At 35.2% G+C, this 25,759-nt stretch overlaps 3 protein-coding genes across 5 annotated transcripts in view; 1 reads left to right on the plus strand and 2 right to left on the minus strand.

The window, feature by feature from the left end:
* Nucleotides 1-25,759, plus strand: part of LOC147837713 (uncharacterized) — a 977,861-nt gene that overhangs the window by 649,634 nt on the left and 302,468 nt on the right. The gene's annotated exons all lie outside the window — the stretch shown is intronic.
* Nucleotides 1,175-3,763, minus strand: zgc:123278. The gene is given in 6 exon segments (NM_001037567.1): nucleotides 1,175-1,832; nucleotides 2,141-2,231; nucleotides 2,341-2,504; nucleotides 2,728-2,793; nucleotides 3,385-3,472; nucleotides 3,631-3,763. Coding segments are annotated over 6 exon segments (558 nt in total). The 5' UTR covers nucleotides 3,676-3,763; the 3' UTR covers nucleotides 1,175-1,728.
* The window catches only part of hrasa (HRas proto-oncogene, GTPase a), a 44,606-nt gene continuing 34,731 nt past the window's right edge, over nucleotides 15,885-25,759 (minus strand). For 2 of the 3 annotated variants that reach the window (XM_087310745.1, NM_001017623.1), the window contains 1 exon segment: nucleotides 15,885-16,596. The gene's annotated coding sequence lies outside the window, so the exon portion shown is untranslated. 3 annotated transcript variants of the gene reach the window in all.

The raw sequence follows: 25,759 nt of genomic DNA on the forward strand, positions 1-25,759 counted from the left end.
AACACTGGAAGATAGCAACTTAAGGCTGATTTATACTTCTGTGTCAAACGCCGGCGTATGATACGTCGCTGATGCATAGCCCTTCGCCGTGGCCGTCGTGCACCTCTCAAAAAATTTAACTAAACGTCGCAACGACGCAAAGCTCAAGCTCTGTGATTGGTCGGCTTGGTAGGGCTGACGAGTCTGGGCAGGACCGAGAGCCGCATGAATGGTGCGAGCCTGATGGAGCGATTGTTTACAAGTATGGAGTCCCGTGAAGGAGCTCCGGATGTAAAGTTTTGTTTTGTGTTTACCCATAGTTAAAGTTGTTGCACGTCCGCGGGTTCCTGCCTCAAAATGAGCGAGTTTGAGCCACTTGTACATCCCGGAAGTGTTCAGGAAAAGCAAAAAAGCAGCGAAGAAACTCGACACAGAGGAACATTTACACCTCACTGCCAACTAGCGTTTCGAAAGTGTTAATGCAGACCAACAGAGACAGCGCGCAGAAGAATAAATGCACAGCTAAGCGCGTTGCATGCGCCGTGGGTTACGCCGGTCACATGACGCAGAAGTATAAACCAGGTTTTACTCTCTGAACATAACCTGCTCCGGAGTAGGTTATCTTCAGAGAGTAAGTTGCTATGGCTACTTAACATACCCAGAAGTTACCTCCGATTTTGGAACCAAAGCTGAGGTTATCCACCTACTTACTCTCTAACTTACCCGGGTATGTCACATAACCTGCTTTCTGGAACAGTTGCTCCATCGGGCTCGCGAGGCTCTCGGTCCTGCCCAGACTCGTCAGCGCTACCAAGCTGACCAACCACAGAGCTTGCGCTACGCGTTGTTGCGACATGTAATTACATTTTTTGAGAGATGCGCATCAGTGATGGCCACGGCGTAGGGCTACGCTTCGATGCGTAGGCTGCGCCATAGCAGAAGTATAAATCAGCCTTAAGGGCACCACGAGGCGGCGAGCCCAGGTCAACAGACAAACAGATGGACAAATGGACGGACAGACAGCTAGACAAACAGATGATAGATAGATAGATAGATAGATAGATAGATAGATAGATAGATAGATAGATAGATAGATAGATAGATAGATAGATAGATAGATAGATAGATAGATAGATAGATAGATAGATAGATAGATAGATAGATAGATAGATAGATAGAGATGTTGATCCACAAACATATTCTTTTAAATTTATTGCAATTGTCAAAATATGTTTAACAATAAACAGGCTGTGAACCAAAAGTTGCTGCAGACTTTAATTTAGTTTGATGACATGTTTCCAACTGAAATGTTATATTGAAAAGGGATGCGATTTTAATTTTGGTGCACAACCTCTCATCTTTCACTTTTCACAGCAAACTCAATATTGGAGGGATATGGCTAACCTTTGTAAGCTATGGCTAACTGATCAGAAAGGGACTGACATTCCAGAAGGGACACAATTGGTTAGATTTTGAATAAAGGTTAGCCATAAAAACTGTGGATTCACTTGCATGTATTAATTGCAAACATTAAGAAGAACAATGTGTGCTAGAAAAAATGTTTTGATTTTGATTCCATGTGGATTTTAACTGAGCATGAATCATATGAAAACATTGCATTACAAGCATGTGACTTGTGTATTTAGAAAATTTGAGTATTTACAAAAATGTACATTTTGCATTCATGCCAGTAAAATGATTGTTTTCATACAATTTATAGATGTACAAATTGCAAAGACATTTAGCTAGCTAACATATAGTTTCATTAAGTTCATAAAAAGGAAGATGATCCTCTCTGTTCAGCGTCACATGTGAGAAATCATCAGCAAGGTGTATTTTGTGAGCAGATGTTGCTGTAAAAAAAACAAATAAAAATTCTTGTCATTTCATCTAAATATCAAACAAATCTTTGTGTAACTTTGTGATCAAAGAGCATGCTTTTTCTACTGTTTTATAATGTAAGTGAAAGATAATTTCCAGTTAATCAAATCATAAAATCACATCAACCTTTGGATGCTTTATCATGTTTTAGATCACTTAAACTAGGTCTAAATTCCTTGCTTATCTGTTTTCCTGAACCTATTAGCATAGAGGAAAAGATCTAGAGCTAAACTGCTTTTTCCAGATAACATGGAATTATACAAATGGAAACAGTGCTTACATTTCTCTTGGTCAAGATGCATACGCAGAGGAGGGACCTCACTAAATGTTGCCATCATAACCTGAATTAGGCTGTGCAGGTCACATTTGGTCTGTAAAGCCCCCAAAAACAAACAGATCATGTCATGAAAAGAGAGAGAAATGTATATTTGCAATGCAACCAGAAAAAACAAATGTAGCATTATTAAACTTTATAATTACATGTTTCCACTCATTCAAGTAAGGCATCCTGATCTCTCCATTGCTGTTGACGTATTTGCTGGTCACAACAACCATCTCACAGGTGGGTTTCAGATAGCAGATGGGGGCAGTGCGTGGATAACTTTCTCTCAGCCACAAAGTCACTGGAATATTGTACTGTTTTCCTAAACCACAAAGTGTTTAAATGTTGTGATTGCTGCACTCTTGTAATATATATATATATATATATATATATATATATATATATATATATATATATATATATATATATATATATATATATATATATATATATGTATGTATATATATATATTATTATTATTATTATATATAATATAATAATATTTATTATTTTTTATAGCAAAATAACAGGGAAAGGGAGCTTACTTTCATAGAACACCTGAATGGTTCCAGTCAAATTGATCAAGTTTTTTGCTGTGCCATCATTAAAGACTGAGGAAATTATAAGAAAATAGTTTTTTTTATTAGGATACTTAATGTGCTAAAAATAAATATGCACCCTCATGTTCACGTTAATGTTCATAAATATTTGTAAAATGGGCATTTAATTTTTCATAAAAGGATTACAATATTAAAAAAAACGGATTACAGTATTAAACAACGATATGTGAGAAAGTGTGACGTCTAATCATGAAAGCAACCAGAACGTTGTAAAACATCATTTAATAAAATGTATTTCCTGCTTTGTAGACAGTTTTTGCATTAGAATTGTTTACAAATTACTTTAATTTCGTTTAAAAAAATTTGCTATAAAAAATAGCTTTTTTACATAATTTTAAAAAAGAGAAAATACTGAGTCAATGCAACATTATTAAATGAGCATTTTCAAATTCACAATCGTTTCCTGTTAAAATGCTCAAAGCTGGGCAGTCTGTAATTGCATGCTTCAAAATAAGAATTTGTATGTATTTGTAATGTAATCTAATGCAAATCAAATTAAAATGGTACATGTAAACATTATATGTAACAATGCATGTCAAGCCCATAGATATATTGTGAGAATTGCTATACAAATAAACTCACCAAATTTCTCTAGTACTGGTTCAAGATGCTGATAATGAGACAAAACTAAAGATATCTCTGACAGAACTTCTGTCCTGTGATCATATGTCTGAAAACATCCACCATCATTATTTAAGTATAACACACATGTATTTTACACACACATAAGAGTTATCATAAAGCTATGTTGTATTTGAAAGTAACGTTTTTTTTAAGTTATATATATATTATTTAAAGTTTTAAAATGTAAAGTTTTTTAAAAATTACCTTAGGTAACATCCTCCTCACATAACGAATTGTTCTGATGGTCATGACTTTACATTAAATAATAGACAGAGAAGAAAAGCTGTTTGTCCCAGGAGATATTGCAGTATTTTTCACAACAGGAAGTTTACAAAGTTCATAAGCAGCTCAATAAAAATGTTATTGTCAGAAACAGCCAATAGGAAATGTTTTAGGTCAATTTATGTGAAATGAACTATGATCTGCAAGCTAAAGGTCTTTTAGAACAAATATACTGCAAATCAATACAGAGTCTCTGTTTATTGTTGAACATATTTTGACATGTTTGTGGATCAACATATCTATCTATCAAATAAATTAGCTATTAGAATATGTTATGAAATATTTGAAAAATAATGAACATTTAATAGGAGGGCTATATTATTTATAACATCAGATTATTTGTGTTCATTAAAAAATTTAATAAATTATATATTGATTTTATATTGCTGTTGGTATGTAATTAGCAAGTGTACATACACACATAATAATAGTTAAAAGTAAGAATTAATTTTATCACAGTGAATTTGATTAAATAACCAGTTGAAGTCAGAATAATTAGCCCCCTTTTGATATATATATTTTTTTAATATTTCCCAAATTATGCTTAACAGAGCAAGGAAATTTTTACAGTATGTCTGATAATATTTTTTTTCTTCTGGAGAAAGTCTTATTTGTTTTATCTCGGCTACAATAAAAGCAGTTTTAAATTCTTTAAAAAACAATTTTGGGACAAAATTATTAGCCCCTTTAAGCTATTTTTTACGATAGTCTACAGAACAAACCATCATTATACAATAACTTGCCTAATTACCCTAACCTGCCTAGTTCACCTTATTAACCTAGTTAAGCCTTTAAATGTCACTTTAATCTGTACAGAAGTGTTTTGAAAAATCAAGTAAAATATTATTTACTATCATCATGAAAAAGGTAAAATAAATTAGTTATTAGAAATAGGTTTCTAAAACTATTATGCTAAGAAATTTGCTAAAACAATATTCTCTCCATTAAACAGAAATTTGGGGAAAAAATAAACAGGGGAGCTAATAAGTCAGGGAGGCTAATAATTCTGACTTCAACTGTATATGTAAACTGCAATACTCTTAAATAATATTTTTAAATGTATGTATATATTTTAATTAACTGAGTATCATATCCTCAAATATGACAGTTTTGGTACATTTACAGTACAATATTGCAATTTGCAAAACAGTAAGTGCATTTCTCAAAAAAACTCATACGAATAGCAAAACACCATGAATTACACGCAAAAGCGTACTCAAAATCTTTGGTTCATCTCTCAAAAATACAATAAATGTCTAAGTCAATGAATATGTCATTGTCGTCAGAACAACAAGTCCTTGTGTCACTGTCAAATTGCTTAATCATGTTGCCAATATAACAGTGTGCTTTGAAAGGGTGTTCTGGTGTTAAATAGGGCTCCAGATTTGATGACAAATAATTATAATTTTTTTGGCTACACTTTATGTGGAAGTTAATGGCAAGAGACTGGACAAGATTCACATTAAAGGGGTGGTCCACTACGATATCATATTTTGAACTTTAGTTAATGTGTAATGTAGCTATGTGAACCTAAACAACATCTCTAAATGTAAAATGCCCCATGCAAAGGGAAAGTTAGCTTAGCAAAGCCTACAATGAATAAACTTTGGGAACTACAAAAAAATACTTCTGGGCCTGTGAGATCACAAAGTAACTTTTTACTGCGCACACACACTGCACACCTAAGGGGTGTGGTCAGAGGCACTGTAATGTTACAGCAGAGAGCTGAAATGCCAACTTGGAGAGCTAAAATGCAAAATTGGAGTCACAAACTGTAAGTGTTTTTATTTTTTTTTAAATTGATTATGACATGTATAGTGTCTAGCGGTAACAGTATGCTGTAGCAAAGGTGTAAACGACGAGAAATGCTTTGGCATCGCAAACAATTTAGCTACAAATTCATATTTTTTTAGTCAAACCATTGTAAACACACACACTCTTTACCAGCGCGTGCAGTGTCTCTCTATGCATGTGCGACTGTGCAGTGTCTTTATATAGACAGCTTTTCCTGCGTTCTACATCTCAGATAATGAACCTGCAAAAGATATGTGAGCGATTCATTTTACTGACACTTGCATATTCCGAATATATGTAAAAAAATGTCATGTTACAAGTTGAGTTAAAATACAGGATAGCTCACCTAACTCGTGTTGCAGCAAAAAAATCAATCAAGGCTCACACAGGTCGCGTCCCACATCTTGTGCTTTATTCTTTTGTCAACAGTGTCACTGTACAGGGTGGGCCATTTATATGGATACACCTTAATAAAATGGGAATGGTTGGTGATATTAACGTCCCATTTGTGGCACATTAGTATATGTGAGGGGGCAAACTTTTCAAGATGGGTGGTGACCATAGAGGCCATTTTGAAGTCGGCCATCATGGATCCAACTTTTGCTTTTTTCAATAGGAAGAGGGTAATTTGACACATCAAACTTTTTGGGAATTTCACAAGAAAACAATGGTGTACTTATTTTTCACGTAACTTTATTCTTTGTTATTTACAAGTTTCTGACACTTATAAAATTTGTTCAATATGCTGGCCATTGTGTTGGATTGTCAAATGTCATGGTTTATTCTTTATTTAGCCTTCCTTCTATATTATTATTATTATTATTATTATTATTATTATTATTATTATTATTCTCTGTGATTTTGTGCTGGGGGGATGGAGATTATTACTAATTGCTGTTTCTTTTCTTTTGAGGCTGGCTCCGCCTTGCACCTGCCGCTAATTCGGCTTGTTGCCTTTATAAGCTGAAGCTGAGTGTGTGTCGAGGTGGCTCTTGATTTCCAGCGCGTCTGACTGATCCTCACGATCTTGTCTCTCTTTGGAGAGTATGACCCGTACTTGCTGAGAATCTCTCCGTATCTTGCCCTGATGAAGGTCCGAAACTTCTGTGCGCGTCTTGTGCAGCCGCTGCTGAGGAGCCATGCTGGTGTTGTGCCGTTTCTTTGATCTATGTTTTTTATTAATATTTTCTTTATGATTTATGTTTTGTTTGTTTATTAAAGTAATTGGTTTCACTAAGATATTGTTTAATTAATGATTTATATTTCTGTTGCCACCTTAATTAAATAGGACACGTATCTTCTGGTCTCTAAATAAATAGAGAATTGTAATTCTGGTTTCTGTGTCCTTTTATGTTGCTAACCCCTTCCCTAGACGAGCCTTAAAAACTGGGGGTTCGTAACACAACCAACCCTCTTTTCCCACTCTTCACACACTTATAGCAAAACTGCAAGAGAAATGCCAGCATAGGCTTTCAGTATCTAGTTTCAGGTACTGCATATCTTGTATCTTCACACAATAGATAACAAAAATAGTGGGGCCATTCTGCATCAATAGGCTCATTTCCACTGTCGGGCCAGAGCTTTTATTGGGTCGGGCCGGGCCGGGCCGTGCCAATCGCCCAGGAGGTTGAGCAGTGAGGCCGAAATCATGTCGCGTTTCCACTGTCGGGCTAGTAGCTTGCAGCGCATCCCGCAAACCCCACCCCCAGAACCAAATGTCATGCAACCCACCCATTTCAGTGGAAATCAGACAGATAAAGCACACCATCGCATCATTAAGGAACAATTAACAGAAGACAACCAAAACAAACAAATGACTTTACTGTACAGCAGTACCTTATATGTCTATACACATTTCCCATTGTATTTTCATTCAATATATATTTGTTCACTCACCGACCAACTGTTGGCATCGTGCATTGAGTAGTCTCGCCACTAACGGAGGGACCCAGCGCAATGAGCGCACCCATCCATCATATAAAAGCACAGTTATTCTCCAGTAATAAGTCGGTATGAAGTGTATTTTATAACATCATCGTTTTGATAGACGTCATCAAACATTCAGCCCAAATGCTCCGGAGAGACCTGAAACATATTTTCCCTATAGGCTATACGACACTTAATAGGTGATTCCCCTTTATTTAAGGATGTTGCATATTATTCTGTGATCTTAAGTAAAATGTTGTTTCAGCACATAAGAGCATGTTATAAAATATAGCTTATATTTTGTTGCGCTCAGCAGCTATTCACTAATAAAGCTGTACATTTAAAATAATTTTTAAAAATTTTACCACGTTATCTTCCGGCTATGGCGCCTTGCTGAAGAGACGCACGAGTTAGCCCAGCGGTAATATATCTTTAAAAATCCTAAATTTTTCCCGGTTTTATTTAACATTCGAACTCAAATTATTCAAGACTGAACACTGCTTAAGATGTCACCTAAACCAGCAAAGCAAAAGGCGAAAAAAACTGAAACTACACAGATTACATCTGACTCCGAAAGCATGGAAGAAGTGCGAAGTAATGGCGGAGAAAATTCGTCGCCGCTTTGCGGAGGTCAACCTGGCGATTTACACGCTGAAACAAGTGGCATTATACAAGCAATACACTCGATAAAAGTTGACATGGCCTCTCAGTTCGAAACTGTCCTCTCAGCCGTACACGATATCAAAACCCATGTAGCAGAATGTTTCGGAAGACTAACACAGGCAGAGGAACGCATATCTCAAACTGAAGATTCCGTCTCCACTCCTCAATCAGCTACTACCACTCTCGAAAAGAAAATTACCTCACTAACTTGGAAAATTAACGATTTGGAAAATCGTTGTCCACGCTCAAATTTAAGGATTCTTGGTTTACCAGAAAAATCCGAGGGCGATGATGTATGTACATTCTTAGAAAGCTGGTTACCTGAAGCGCTGGACATGGGACCTCTCAAAAACCACTGGCTATAGAAAGAGCCCACAGGATCGGTTATGCGCGCCAAACTGCAGCGGATACAAAAGCAACTCCAAGAGTGATGATCGCAAAGTTTCTGGATTACAGAGACAAGGAACGCGTGATGCGTGCGGCCAGAGCAAAGAAAGAGGTACTATTCCAGAATCACAGAATCATGTTCTTTCCGGACCTTTCTGCTGAAGTAAACAAACATCGGAGGCAGTTCGACGAAGTAAAGAAGAAGCTGCGAGCTAAGGGACTGATTTATGGATTCATCTTTCCAGCGCGCCTCCGAGTAACTATTGATGGCCATGCTCATGTCTTTCAAAATTCATCAGAAGTTAACGACTTTCTAATGAACATCTAAGCAGGTGCTGTTTTCTCAACTTTGTTTTCACTTTATGAATGTGTGCAATATTCAAGACATTATCTCGAACTCCTCAGAATGGGACGATTTAAATTAATAAGCTGGGCTAAAATGCGATGCGATCTATCGTACTTTACGGTTGCTTTACCCAAAGTTAAATTGGGTTGATTTAGTTAAGGAAGTTAGAAGCAAAGAAGAGTCTGGATTTGCTGGCGGTTCTCGGCAATTCACAGCTGTGGTGTATAAGTATATTTTTATTTTCTATTTAAAATCGGAATATGTTTATGTTGTTGTTGTTTTTAGTTTGTTTTATGACTCATCTTTATACGGTACAGGGTTTTTTACGTTTTAAAATATGGAAGAAGCTTGGATCTTTTTACAATATAGAAGGATATGACTGGTATTATTGAGGTTAAAATTGTTTCTTGGAATTGTAGAGGGTTACATACTTTCTCTAAAATCAAACAAGTTATGTCTAGAATAAAACAACTAAAATGTGAAATTGTTTTTCTTCAGGAAACACACTTAATGCCCAAAGACATATGTAGAATAAATAATAGATGGCCAGGTCAGATATATGCAGCATCATTTAGTTCTCAAGCAAGAGGGGTAATCATCACAATGATCCACAAATCAATTTCATTTCAGATAGATAAAATAATACAGGACCCTTTAGGTAGATATGTAATTGTTCAAGGGTCATTATTATCTAAACAATTGAATCTTATTAATGTCTATGGCCCTAATAATGACATCCCCAAATTTTATAGTAACCTCTTCTTAACCATATCCACTCTTTCTGGATATTATGTTATGGGAGGAGATTTCAACTGTACATTAGATCCAGTTAGAGATCGTACATCCGGCCTTGATCAATTCCACAGACAGACTAGAAAAACCCTAGGCTATTTTATAAAGGATTTAAACCTTGTTGAAGTATGGAGGCAGCTACACCCTAAAGATATTCAATATTCTTGCTTCTCTAAAACACACAAGTCTCACTCTAGAATTGATTATTTTCTTATTTCAGCTACACTTATGCCATATATTGTTGATTGTTCATACGATTCTATAGTAATTTCAGACCATGCCCCTGTATCACTTACCTACCTGTATATTGATCCTAAATTACTGGGAAGCCCTCCAAAATGGAGATTTCAACCCAAATGGCTCTTAGATGACCAATTTAATAAACATATTATAGAACAGATAGACATGTATTATGATATAAACACTACACAAACCTCAGCCAGTGTCAGATGGGAAGCCTTTAAAGCTTTCATTAGAGGTGTTATTATAAGTGTTACAAGTAGCAAATCAAAAAGGTATAAGAAAGAATTGACAGATCTAGATACTAAAATTAAACTTATAGAAAAAAACCTATCAAGCAAAAATGACCTAAACATTAATCAGGAACTACTAAATCTTAGAACGAAATATAATGAACTTTCTGCTAAAAAAGCAGCAGCTAGTCTAATGATGTTAAGACAAAATTTTTACGATCAAGGTGAAAAGGCAAGTAAATTGTTAGCTTGGAGAATTAAACAGAAGCAATCTGAAAGAACAATAAATTCCATTGAAGATAATTGTGGTAATATTACGGTAGACCCTATTAAAATAAATGACACTTTTAAATGCTTTTTTGAAACTTTATATTCCTCTGAATATGCAGATAATAGTACACAAATAGAATTTCTAAATAGTTTATCTATACCTAATATTTCTGAAGAGACAAAAAGATCATTAGACATGGACATAACAGAAGAAGAAATAATAGAAGCTATTGACAGTTTAACAGCAGGTCGAACACCAGGACCAGATGGCCTTAATGTGGATTTTTACAAGAAATTTAAAAAACAACTCACCAGTCCCATTTTAGATGCTTAAAGAATCCTTTACAAATGGTATACTCCCAGAATCTTTAAGACATGCTCTCATTACGCTAATACCTAAACCTAATAAATTAATTACAAAACGCGACTCATTTCGTCCAATTTCATTACTTAATACAGATGTCAAAATACTAAGTAAAATTATAGCAAGGAGGTTGGTGACACTTCTACCTGAGATAATACATAGAGACCAAAATGGATTCATCAAGGGCAGGCAAGGTTTTCACAACGTCAGAACTTTGCTTAATGTTTTGATTCTTAAAAAGGGGGCTTGCGATACGGCCATTCTGTCCTTAGATGCTGATAAGGCTTTTGACAGGGTAGAGTGGCCGTATCTATTTGAGGTTCTTTAAAGATTTGGACTTGGTGATAATTTTTGTCAATGGATTAAGTTGCTCTATATGCATCCTACGGCTGAAGTGCTCACTAATAATATTGCCTCTAAACCTTTTAACATTCAAAGGGGTACTCGTCAGGGATGCCCCCTTTCACCCCTTCTTTTTATCTTAGCAATCGAACCACTGGCCATCGCAATAAGGTGCCATGGCAATATACTTGGAATCAAACTAGACACTATAGATTTGAAAATTTCGTTGTATGCAGATGATGTAATTTTATACCTGACAAGTCTGTCCGATTCGGTTCCCTCTCTAATACAACTTCTTACTGACTTTGAAAAGTTGACCACTGAAGCTAAGCAGGGCTGCGCCTGGTCAGTATCTGGATGGGAGACCACATGGGAAAGCTAGGTTGCTGCCGGAAGTGGTGTTAGTGAGGCCAGCAGGGGGCGCCCAACCTGCGGTCTGTGTGGGTCCTAATGCCCCAGTATAGTGATGGGGACGCTATACTGCTCAGTGAGCGCCGTCTTTCGGATGAGACGTTAAACCGAGGTCCCGACTCTCTGTGGTCGTTAAAAATCCCAGGATGTCCTTCGAAAAGAGTAGGGGTTTAACCCCGGCATCCTGGCCAAATCTGCCCACTGGCCTTTGTCTATCATGGCCTCCTAACCATCCCCATATTCAATTGGCTGCATCACTGTCTCCTCTCCACCAATCAGCTGGTGTGTGGTGTGCGGTCTGGCGCAAAATGGCTGCCGTCGCGTCATCCAGGTGGATGCTGCACACTGGTGGTAGATGAGGAGATTCCCCCCACTGTGTAAAGCGCTTTGAGTGCCCAGAAAAGCGCTATATAAATGTAAGGAAAAAATAACTTTGGTCAGTTTTCTGGTTACAAAATAAACCAATCTAAATCTTGTATTCTTTTGCTAAACAAAGATGATAATCATATCCCAGCCGTGACACAATTTAATGCGGTGGATTCTTTTACTTATTTAGGAATTAAAATGGCTAACATAGATAATATATCTTTGACTAATTACCAACCCCTTTTGGACACCATTTCTAAACTTATTGAAAGATGGAAAAAGCTTCCTATCTCGCTAATTGGACGTATAAACATTATAAAAATTAGCATACTACCTAAGATATTATATTTGTTTCAAAATATCCCTCTCAGCCCTCCGTCTTCTTTTTTTACAACCCTTCGGAAATTATTTACGGATTTCATCTGGAACAATAAAAGAGCTCGTATAAGGTTATCACTTTTATACTTACCTTATAATAAAGGTGGTCTCCACTTTCCCAATCTACAATGGTACTACTGGGCAACACAGTTACGATCTACTTTATACTATTTCTCCTCTAAATCTTCTACTCCTTGGATGGATATTGAATCCTCTTTTATAAAATCTAAATTACCCTTTTATCTCTATCTTTACTGAGCAGAAATTAAATCTCTCAGAAAAGACAAAAATATTATATCTTCTAACCCTATTCTAATTAATACAATTAATGTCTGGTATGATGTGAATAAGTATGTAGGTCAGTGCAATACCTTATCATGCCTTACTCCAATATGGGGAAACAAGTGTTTTAAACCAGCTAGATCTGACCCAGGGTTTAAAATGTGGTTTGACAAAGGGCTGCAAAAAATTTAAGATTTATATAAAGATAACGATCTAATGTCTTTTGCAGAAATTGTAACACAATTTGATATTCCCAAAAAACATTTCTTTAAATTCCTTCAGTTAAGGAGCTATATTTCCTCTCATCAAGGTGCAAAGCTTACAAAACCTAACAAAACACCTCTTGAAGACCTGTTATCAAAACCTGCTCAATCAAAAGGTTTAGTATCTATGTTCTATAAGATGTTAGAATCATGCTCGACAGAATCATCAGAATTTAAATTGGCTTCCTGGAGAGAAGAATTAAATGTAAACATTCCACTGGATGAATGGGAGGAAATATGTACAAAAGCTCAAACATTAACATTTAATAGTAATCTTAAATTAATACAGTACAACTGGATTAGGAGAACATATATCACTCCAGTCAGGTTAAATAAAATTAACCAAAGTATCCCAGACACATGCATTAAATACTCAGTTGAAAAAGGTACACTTTTACACTGTATGTGGGATTGCCCAAAGGTACAGGAATTTTGGAAAGAGGTGGCTAGTTTCATTTTTGAAATGGTATCTGTAAAACTGCCCATGAAACCGGAAATGTTTATTTTGGGAATTTTTTATGAAAATATTGATTGCCACAGCAGCACCCGTAAACTTATCGATATAAGTATACTCCAAGCAAAACGTCTAATAGCTTTGTACTGGAGGAAAATGGAAAGGCCATCTATTGTACAGTGGATCAATAATATGTCCTTCTGTTTAGCTATGGAAAAGATTTCATACATGTTAAAAGGCAAACTTACTGTTTTTGAGAAAATGTGGGCACCCTTTATGTATCTTATTTCAAATTCAAATTTCAGAAATTTATTAAATGGAACAGGAAAAGACGAAATAAACTGACATTGACTAAGCATATCTAAATATTCCCCCTATTTTCAAAGAATTATTTAAACAAACCATCACATGATCTGGTTCATGCCTTCTATAGATTATTTGTATTTTCAACAACTTCTTCCAATTGTTGTATCTAGAATAATCTGTTACTAACTCAAACACCCTGTGCCCCCCACCCCTTTTTTTACTCATTTCCTTTTTATTTCTTTTTTATGCTTTTTTTTTGTTGTTGTATGCTTTTTATTATTTATTTTTTATTTTATTGTTTTATTTTTTCCTCTAAATTGAAAAAAAAGATGTAAAATATGATTGTGATGTTATATTGTCATATTTTTATTACATCTCAATAAAAAGATTGTTCAAAAAAAAAAAAAAAATTTACCACGTTATAAACATAAACATTTGTTTAAGGATATAGAACACATTTTGTATTTGCAGTTTTACCCAATATGTTTGTAAAGAGGTGCTGCGCAGGACAGAAGGTCGTTTTTGCTTTCACTCACCTCAAAAATGCTCTGTTTGCACGATTTGATTAATCTCATTGTATACAAATACTTTATAAATAATATTTTTAACCTCCTCCAGTGTTTATTGTTTTTTATAAAATATCTAAAATCGTTTTTCAGAGAGGCCTTTGTAAAATGAAAGTTATATCTGGCCTAAAAACGGGTTAATTTATGTTTTGTATATGCCTACATTGTTATAGCTAGCTTTTATTTGTTTTATGTTGGTTTATTCATTTAAAGTGATTTTATTATATCCGATATTTATAATTCTTTAAATTATTAGGCTGTTTTATTGTAATATGACAGTATTGTTTTGAGCCTACAAAAGTGGACACATCAGTTGGAAAGTTTTATGTCTTTCTGTTGTATACATATTGTGTATGCCGCTTGTGGCATCAACAGAGCTGTCAAGCAAGCGGCCTCTCACACACATACAGGCATCTAATGCGCACAAATCATGCACAAACAGTTTTTAAACTTGGCAAAAACTCTCGACAACCTTTACTGGCTGCTGTGTGTTTAATATTGTTAAGAGATTATTATGCGTTATTGAAACATCAAGGAGGACGCAGCAAAGAAAAGTCACTCATAAATTAAAACTTTATTATTTTATGCAACAGCCTTACATTTAAAAGGGAAACATAAGGGCGATTATAAACAAAAAGAAAAAACCTTAGCCTATAAGGTTTTTCATAGAATAGCCTATCTTTAACTGACCAGCTATATGTTTTCTTTCCCTTATTTATTTATATGTTTGCCCGCATGTACTCGTGTGGGATCAGAAAACTAGTGTAATGACAGCATGCCATCTCTAACAGACTCGGGCAAATTCCGCCTCTCTTTTCACTCCATCCTGAAGCCCCAGCTGGCCCTTTTTGGCCAAGGTATTCGGCGGGCAAAAAAAGGCCAGCCGCTGGCTCAGAGGAAGCCCTGGTTTGGCCCGCTCAGGCTTTAGCCGTGGGAGTGGAAACATGGCTAATGGAAACCTCAACGCCACTGGATATTTGAAATTGATGTGTTTCCCTCTTCATGCACTGAAGCTGGAACGTTACGAGTTTTTCCAGCAAGATTGTGTACCACCACATTGTAAGTGTCAGGTCTAAGCATTCCTAGATGAACAGTTTTCTAAAAAGTAGATTGGTCGTCGTGGGCCAGTTAAATGGCACCTTAGGTCTCCTGATCCGACCCCCTTAGACTTTTATCATTGGGGTCATCTGAATGCCATTGTCTATAGTGTGAAGATACTAGATGTGCAACACCTGAAACTACGGATACTGGAAGCCTGTGCTGGCATTTCTCCTGCAGTGTTGCCATCAGTGTGTGAATAGTTGTAGAAGAGGGTTGCATTGATGATCCAACACAATGGGCAGCACATTAAACACATTTTATACTGTAAGTGGTCAGAAACTTGTAAATAACTCATGAAAGAATAAAGTTACGTTAAAACCAATCGTTTTTGTTTTGCACACCATTGTTTTTCTTGTGAAATTCCCAATAAGTTTGATGTGTCAAATGACACTCTTCCTAATGAAAAAACTAAAGTTGGATCCAAGATGGCTGACTTCAAAATGTGGAGTCACCCATCTTGAAAAGTTTGCCCCCTCACATATACTAATGTGCCACAAACAGGATGTTAATATCACCAACCATTCCCATTTTATTAGGGTGTATCCATATAGATGGCCCACCCTGTGTGTGTGTGTGTGTGTGTGTGTGTGTGTGTGTGTGTGTGTGTGTGTGTGTGTGTGTGTGTGTGTGTGTGTGTGTGTGTGTGTGTGTGTGTCCGCGCATGAGATTTCCACTGACAGAAATAAAAAAAATTTTAAATTGCTTAACAGGTTTTATTTTTTGAAAACTCAGTCAGCCTTTTTAATTTCTAATGGTAACATTCTTTCTTAACATACACATATACCTGCACACATTACTAATGCTCCTGTTTAGATTCCACAAAGCCCTATTCACAAATATTATCTTAAAACAGCCTGCACATGAAGCAAAAATGACTTTCTCTGAATTACCTGAACATTTCAAAAACAGACACTTGTTTTTTCCCCCAACGTGCATCTTCTTCAACCAAATAAAATGCTTCACATGGGGTGCAGGAGGGGGGCGGGGGACATGGGATGAGGTCATTAGCATCCAGTCTTTCCATCAAAGCTGAAAAAGGTTTTTAATTGTGACACTGAGGTCATGAGACGTGCTGTCATTTTAAGACCAGTGTTGAGACTTCAAGAACAATAATTTAGTAGAAATCCACAGAGCCACCCAGCACTAGCTCACTGGGGTTTAAATAAAAAAATAAAACAAATGAGTAAGTCATTAGTGGTGTTTATCAGGCAGACGTGGACAACCAGAGAGGTCACCCAGGTACTCAGCGCAAGATACCTTTCCTGTTTCAAATGTTCATATCACAGGAGGCCTCACTCGCTTTACGTTAACAGTCGCTTTCAGATGAGACAGAACGCCTTTCCTCTCTGGTCCAGTCTGCCGCACGGAACCATGAATCAACTTCTCCCAACACACACCTGTCAGCTGAAAAAGAAAACACAAAATCCTTATAAAGTGAAAATGTGGGTGAATTAAACAAAAAATGCATCACATTTCCTCCAAAAATAAAAAAGAATGAAGAAAGGTACATTTTTTACCATTTTGTGCACCATAAAAGCTTTTTCCAACTGTTTTCAAGCACACCTCACAGCCAATTACCATTACAACTATAAAAAATTACTTTTTTAACTTTTTTTCTCTATTTTTTTAGTACTTGAATAAATAGTTTTCTTCAGTATTAATTATTATTTTTAATACAAGTGAAATACGCTTTTTTAAGCTTGGGGTCAGTAATTCTGATTTGCCATCACTGGACTAAATTCATTCATTATTCAATCATTTTCTTTTCGGCTTAATCCCTTTATTAATCTGGGGTCACCACAGTGAAATAAACTTCCAGACTTCAACAGAGTGTTAAATTCTTGATTGTTCTGTGGGTCTCATCTGTAAAACCTGATCTTTGATTTACATTTTTATATTTTACTCAAGTCAGGTTATTGGCTGAGCCATTCTACAGCTTGATTTTGTTTCTCTGAAAGATTTTGGGAGTTCCCTGGGCTGTGTTTTGGATCATTGTCTTGCTAAAATGTCCACCCTTGTTTCATCTTTGTCATCCTGATAATGTAGAAGCAGCTAATATTATGCCCCGTTTCCACTAAGTGTAACTAAAAGTAACTTTTTCGACACCTTTTTGAAAGGGTACAAAACACATGAAAGGGTACCAGAAGGTGCAGCTACACGGGCAGCTACAGATGTTACTACTTCAATGTGTTCCTTGTGCCGCCATTCATGCCGCGGCGACGGCGGTACTTGATGCGCCAGCAGCATTTGACCGCTGGGTGGCATTTTAACCACAGATATTCAGCTTTGCCTTTTCACAATGCTAAACAGACTGTTCTGTAGGCGTAGCTTACTGTATGTGATGTGATGTGTTCAATTAAAATATAATTTTAATTTAGTTTTTCTGGTAATAGACATGCTCTTAAACTATACTATGCTGTAGAAAAGGTACATGGTGAGAAGTCAAAAAGCAAATATAAGAATTAAGTTATTAGCCTTCAGTGCCCGATTAAATTGCGTTGGGGTGAAAATAATGTTTTGATTTCTTTGACTGTCATGGCAATGTTATAATCTCAAATCTTAAACGTGCGCATATGAAAAACAGCAAAATAATATAGATTATCCTGTCGGTAGAGCACATCACCTCACAGTTGTGAACTTGCGATCACCTCAACTTACATTTAATTTTTTTTTACCTGGTTTATTGTAAACTTATTAAGTGCAAAGAGGATTCGTTTTGGAAAATAGAATTGAAGAAATGAAAGACAACTAAAATGAAAGCACAAACATTCAGTACAAATAATTAGTCTTAAATAAATAAATAAATAAATAAATAAAGCAGTCTTTTAGTCTAAATATAGAGAGATGTAGTGTTTGCTATTTTGATAGAACTAAGACTAGACATGTTCATTTATATTTTTAATTTACGTTTTTATTTACATTTTCGTTGTTGATTATATTTACGATCTCATTTTATGTTTCAATTATAGTACATAATAATAAACGAATAATGAAAATAAATGAATAATGAAAATAGGACATAAATTAAGTCTGGCAGGTTTATTTTTAATAATTTAGTTTCAGTTCCGTTTTTTTGTTTCAAAACGTCAATGTTCTGCTTTAAAGTATAACTGTTGTTTTGTTTTGTTTCTTTACTTAATGGCTCAGTATGTTTTGTATTTTAATTTCATATTCAGTCACCTTGCATATGCGTGTGAAATATAATGCCGCATAACCGCGGAAAAAGAAGAAAAGGCTGTCAGTTAAAGCTAATTAATCAAAATTGGCTATATTAAAATACAGCATGTATGTTAATACAGGCAGAGTGTGAACAAACTAAGGCTAAGATATGTGCTTGCCTTTTAATGCATTTAAAAATATTTGCAGCCTTTTTATAGGCTACAGGCAACTGGTGTATAATAATGTTTTTTTTTTTTTTGTATGGTAAAGGACAATGCACATTATGTTATTGATGTAAACTTAGGCTAAAACTTACCATTGATAAACGTGACCTACCTCAAACAGATCACTTAAAGTGTAATAAAAATAATGTTGCCGCAGGACATAAATGAAGTCCCGCAAGTTTATTTTTAATAATTTAGTTTCAGTACTATTAATTTTTTTCTCAAAACGTCAATAGCACCTTCAATAATCTAAACATTAAAGATGGACCGCAAGATGTGTTGAGTGGCTATGTGGTGAAGAACAATGGCAAAGCTAAGTGTGATTATTGTAATAAACTAATAAGTTATAAAGCGTCCCGACCAACAGGACTAAGCATATGCGGTTGGCTCATTCTTCACGAATATAGAATTAAAATAATGGCGCGTTAGGTTCATTGTGCATCCCGCAGGTGCAACCAACAAGGGTTGTGCATTTAAGTTTAACTTTTTGAGCGTTATAAGCAACTCGTTAGTTTTTATTTAAATATATCGAGCCGAAACTAAGCAGCGCATTCTCTCCGCCTCCTCGTTTATAACCAGCTGGACACGCCACTAAAGCAGGAGAGACACTCCGTCGTTCATAATCTTAGCTGATGTGTCGGAGTCGAAAGAATATATCAAAGAGGAATGTTCTTTTAACAGTCCCGATATGTTCAATCTTTTTTCCCTGTCATTTCTCTTCAGCAAATTATATTTTTAAAGCTGCTTGATTCTTTTAAAACCGAAAGCAGAGCGCGTCAATTGGTGTTTTTTCATAAGATACTCCTTTATGAATGTTTTATTTTATGAGTAGTCTTTAATGTGCTTTTTAATAGTTTTATTTTATTCAAAGCAGCACCTAAAAGCGAATTTATCCTCAAAACGTGGCATGAGAGCGATGCATGTCATGTGTCGCATATTGCCTTTTTTTCTGATCTTTTTGCATAAAGGTTTTAATCAAAAGACAGGTAATTTAATTACTTTCGATGTGCTAAAATATTTGTTAAATAAATGTTATTTCAAAAAAAGCATATGCAATGTGCTCTGACAGGTAAAATCCGATTCTTTCTCTCTTTCAAGTTCAAAGCAAATTTGAATGCCAAAGGATTTTAGATATGCATATACAAGACTATGTAGTATATTAACATCAACAAATTAATAAAATAAGTAGCAAATGAGAAATAAATGACAGACAAGTTGATAAAAACAGACATTATCTCTAATTATCAGAATTGCAAGATTAAAACAGCTGAATATAGGCCTAAAATAATCTAGAAAGCAACTACTGTGCGCTGATATTTATTCTTCTTTTTTTCCGAATAACGAACAATTTCAACCGCGGGGAGATACCGACAGCTTGATTTGCAGTATTTTCTAACATGTTAGAAGCGGGCAGCGGACATCAGCTAGCCGTAAAGACGGGCCGGCACAAAAAAAAACATGGCTGCCGGTGGAGAAGCGGCTGTGCCCTCAGCAGCTGATTGAGACGGAGCTGCATATCCTAACTGAGTGCACTAAATACTCCGAGATCCGGGAGAAATTCTACCCGATAATCCAACACATACAAAACAACTTTGAGTCCCTGTCGAACAGAACCCATCTTACTGGGGGAGTGTGTGTGCTGCTGTGTGTTCACCCAACAATACCCGCTCCTGTCTCCAACACACAAATACTGGAACTCTTTATGTGGACTTACTTTTGATAATAGGCTACTATTATTACCTTTATCCTGTTTAATGTTATCAAAAATCTATTTTTATTTTTATTATTATATTTTTATTTTTTATTCTATTTTTATTTTTATTAATCATTTTTTTATTATATGTTATTTTCATATTTGTTTGCACTACTGCCCTTTTTGCACTGTCTTGTTTGTGAGACGCGCACTGCTTTGGCAAAACGAATGTACAGTTACTTGTCATGCCAATAAAGCACCTCAAATGTGAAAATAGCCTAGGCAACAAATAACAAATAGTAGTGTAATAATAACAAAAAATGCCCTTTTCATTTTCATACAATAGGCCTATGTGTGGGTTTTGACAATATGTGTTTAATTAAGCTATAAAGATCAGATGAAATGCATAGTGAAATATAAAATAAATGTCTCTTTTGCTGAAAATTTAATTAATCTATATATTTATTACTTTAAAAATCAACTCATTTTTGCCCAGAGAAAGAGGCGCGCGGCACTAGCGGACATGGGATGCTTTTCCAAAAAAAGACGTATAGTAACTTGCAGCTGAACTATGCACAGTTTGGAGAAAAAAAGGATATAGTGATGCATGTCCCCCAAAACCCCTAGTTTCTCTGTCGCAGATCCATCATTTGAATCAGGTTAGTTATAAGTAAAACGCACATAATGATAAAACACACCATCATCACGAGGGCAATTAAATAGACAACCTAAACATATTTTTAATTGTTTATTTATGTAATGTGAGTTTTTATAACTTTGTTCTTTAAATTATTTATAACTTAGGCTATTCTATCAAGATGACACCATAAAAGGCCTTCAATGCACTGAAATAGGTAATAGGGATACAATGAAAAGCCGATTTCACTATTGACCCTGTTTTTATTCATTGACGGCTTCCCAACGCCGCATTTCTGTTGCGCGAAAAAAAGCTGCTGCAAATAAGCAAATTTATGACAAAACAATTTTAATAGTTTCATAGTAGTAGCTGGTGTGCTTCATCTGCGTGATTCTGATTTGACATTCTTCCGCTAAACTTGCACTGTGTTGATGTGTAAATGGGCTATTATCTTTGCTATTGAGGCTAAGGCATCAAGGTGTAAATGAGCTATAGTTCTCTTTGCAACTTTCAATTTCGAGGTGGGGGAAGTAGGAAGAGGCAATTCAAATGTACCATCTCTAAAAAAAAAAGGCCGCTTACGCGGCATTTGTGTTTATTATTACCTTATTTTTATTTTATTATTATTAATTTATTCATTCATTCTTCATTCATTTTCTTTTCGGTTTAGTCCCTTTATTAGTCTGTGATCGCCACAGCGGAATGAACCGTCAACTTATCCAGCATATGTTTTACGCAGTGGATGGCAGGAGGGCCAGCTGGGGCTTCGGGACGGAGTGAAAGGAATTTGCCCCGAGTCTGGGAAAGATGGCTTGCCGTAAGTACACTAGTTTTCCTATCGCACACATGCGCCAAACAAATAAACAAATAAATAAAAAAGGAAAAGAAAACATCTAGACTTATAGGCTGAGGTCTTTTTGCTTATAATCGCCCTTATGTTTCTGTTTTAAATGTAAGGCTGTTGCATAGAATAATACAATTTTAATTTATAAGTGATTTTGCTGCGTCCCCCTTGATGTTTCAATAACGCATAATAATCTACACACCATATTAAAGACACAGCAGACATAAAGGTTGTGTGTGAGAGACCGAGCAAAAGAGCGCTCTCTTCACAGCTCTGTTGATGCTGCTAGCGGCTTCTTTCTTTTTGTTATTTATTTTGCAGATAATACACCATATGAATACAACAGAAAGACATAAAACTTTACAAATTACCTTTTGTAGACTCAAAACAAGTGTCATATCTTGATAAGCCTAAGCCACATTGAAATATAATTTAAAGAATTACATTATCGGATATAATAAAATCGCATTAAATAAATAAACCAATATAAAACAAGCAAAAGCAAGCTATAACAGTTTAGGTAGGCCTATACATAAATAAAACCGTTAAAGCCAAATCAAACTTTTATTTTACAAGATATTTTCTTTTAAAAGATTTTAGATATTTTCTAAAAACAATAAACACCAGAGAAGGTTTAGAATATTATTTATAAAGTATTTGGATATGATGATAATAATCAAATCGTGCAAACAGAGCATTTTTGGGAACACGTTTCAGGTCTCTCCAGTGCATTTGGGCTGAATGTTTGACTGTGTCTAAATAAGGATGTTATAAAATACATTTTCTACCTAGTTATTAACGGATGCACGATGCCAACAGTCGGGGGACGTTCTGGGGGCTGGGTTTGCGTTATGCGCTGCGAGCTATAGACCGACAGTGAAAATGCAACATGACTTCGGTCTCACTGATGCCCATTAACACCTGAAAGACAAGCTTTTGGTTATGAGATGGGGGAAGGGGTATGTCTCCACCCTCAAGTGTTTTCCACAAACATGGTTACACAAAATCCAAAACTCCCGAGGACGGATGGCGTAACCGTAGCAAAACCTATGCGTTTAAAACCAAACCGCATATGGGGCCTTATGAAAATGAATGTTTCTATGCACAGCAACTTCTGGACTGAACTACTTGTTATTTAAAATATCTCTATTACGCTCTAGCATTCGCCAAAACGAATTTGTACATAAAAACACCGAACATAGCCTAGCTGAATAGGGTGTTGCGTGCTGAGCCTTGACAGCAGCAGACAATTCCGCACGACCATAAAGCCTTCACCCGACAGTTATTTTCACAACGCGAGCCACAACAATAGACATGCCATGCCCATCATCCTTACAGATAACTTCGCTTTAAACTGTATTAAGGTCCCATTTACACTGCACAGCAGTTTTATATAAAACGTTAATGATACATATAACAGGCTACATTTTGATGGTGAAATAACCTTTTAAACGATGGCTTTTTATTTCAGTATTCTAACATTAAATAACGAATGCATCAAGTGAAATAACGAATATGCAAAAACACATGTATATAAATATAAAGGACTATTATAATTAGCAAAATGCTGCTCTATTTATCTTTGTATTTTTATAATTTTATTATTGTTATTTTTAATATTTTGAATTAATTAAAGCTATAGACAAATACTGCTTGACATTTTAGAAAATGTTTTGCGTATACCCAGTACCGAGAACAAACAAACAAAAGCACATGGCTTGTTAATCAATTTAATCAAGCTCTAGCCACGAATAAAATAATAGACTATTTTATTATTTTAATATTTTAGACGACGGGTTAGTAATTATATTATAAATGGTTATGTTCAGATCAATGAAATAATAACTTTAATAATTCAGCTTTGCATTTTTCTATGCATTACTAACATCACTAAACCATACATTTGTTTTCTAAGTTAACCAAATATTTGCAGAGATTCAGCAGTTTTTTTTCTGACGCGTTTGCCAGTCATGCCAGTCAGTGAAAAAAAAAAAGTAACTGTGGCCCCGTTTGCAGGTATTCAGATTCGATTTTATTAATCTGATTCAACTTTTATTATTTACAGGACATAAAAATGCAATTAAAAGTTTCAAATCAATGTGCATTGTCCTTTACCATACAAAAAAAAAAAAACATTGTTATACACCATAGCCTGTAGCCTATAAAATGGCAGCAAATCTTTTTAAATGCATTAAAAAGCAAGCGCATATTAGCCGTACCTTGAGTTTGTTCACATTCTGCCTGTATTAACATGCATGCTGTATTTTAATATAGCTTATTTTGATGAATTAGCTCTAACTGACAGCTTTTTCTTCTTTTTCAGCGGTTATGCTCGCATTATATTTCACACGCATATGCAAGGTGACCGAAATTGAAATTCAAATACAAAACATACTGAGCCATTAAGTAAAAAAACAAAACAACCATTATAGCTACTTTAAAGGAGAACATTGACGTTTTGAAAAAAAAAAAAAACTGAACTGAAACTAAATTATTAAAAAAATAAACCTGCTAGACTTAATTTATGTCCTGCGGCAAAAATATTTTTATTATAATCTGCTTAAAATAGGTCAATTTATTTTATTTTTTCTTGCTTTTGATGAAGCTGCATTCAACTTAAGCTCAATGTCGGCAATGTCTTTAAATAAATAATATATCTAGGCCTATTTTCATTATTCATTAATTTTCATTATTCGTTTATTATTATCTACAATTGTTGAGACATAAAATGAGATAGTAAACTATAATCAACAACGAAAATGTAAGTAAAAACAGAAATAAAAACATAAATGAAAATGTCTTGTCTCCTGTCAAAATAGCAAACACTGAACATCTCTCTATATTTAGGTTAAAAGAAATGTATTTATTTATTTATTTATTTATTTATTTATTTAAGACTACTTATTTGTACTGAATGTTTATGCTTTCATTTTAGTTGCAAAAAGATCAGAAATTGATCTCGCACGCGCAGGGAAAAAAGGCAATTATGCCACACATGACTTGCATCGCTCTCATGCCAAGTTTTGAGGATAAATTCGCATTTAGATGCTGCTTGAAATAAAATAAAACTATCAAAAAGCACATTAAAGACTTTAATAAAAAAATTAAAACATTCATAAAGGAGTATCTTATGGAAAAACACCACGGGCTCTGCTTTCGGTTTTAAAAGAATCAAGCAGCTTTAAAAAATATCTAATTTGCTGAAGAGAAATGACACGAAAAAAAAAATGAAAAGATTAAACATATCGGGACTGTTAAAAGAAAATTCCTCTTTGATATATTCTTTCGACTCCGATACATCAGCTAAGATTATGAATGACGGAGTGTCTCTCCTGCTTCAGCAGCGTGTCCCGCTGGTAATAAACGATGAGGCGGAGAGAATGCGCTGCTTAGTGAACCTAACGCGCCATTATTTTAATTTTATATTCGTGAAGAATGAGCCAACCGCATATGCTTAGTCCTGTTGGTCGGGACTCTGCTTTATAACTTAGTTTATTACAATAATCACACTTGGCTTTGCCATCGTTCTTCACATGTTGCCACTCGGCACATCTTGCGCTCCATCTTTAAACAAATGTTTACATTATTGAGGTGCTCTCCGGCGGCGAAGTTTCTGGCAGAGTAGCGAGTGAAAAAATGTGCTTGCAGAAATTGGAATCAAAATTTAAATTATATAACAAGCATCGTATTCTTTCTAATCCTCGCCCAGTTTTAATACAAGTTGTGTTTTTTTATATTTGTGGCTGTGAAGTTTATTAAGAATATATATATAGCCTACTTTATTTTTTTTATACTTTAAGTGATCTGCTTGAGGTAGGTCACGTTTATCAATGGTAAGTTTTAGCCTAAGTTTACATCAATAACATAATGTGCATTGTCCTTTACCATACAAAAAAAGAAAGAAAAAAAACATTATTATACATAGTTGCCTGTAGCCTATAGAAAGGCCGCAAATGCATTAAAAGGCAAGCGCATATCTTAGCCTTGAGTTTGTTCACACTCTGCCTGTA

The sequence above is a fragment of the Danio rerio genome, chromosome 25 (assembly GCF_052040795.2).
Source record: "Danio rerio strain M-AB ecotype USA chromosome 25, GRCz13ab, whole genome shotgun sequence".
NCBI classification, from domain to species: Eukaryota; Metazoa; Chordata; class Actinopteri; order Cypriniformes; family Danionidae; genus Danio; species Danio rerio.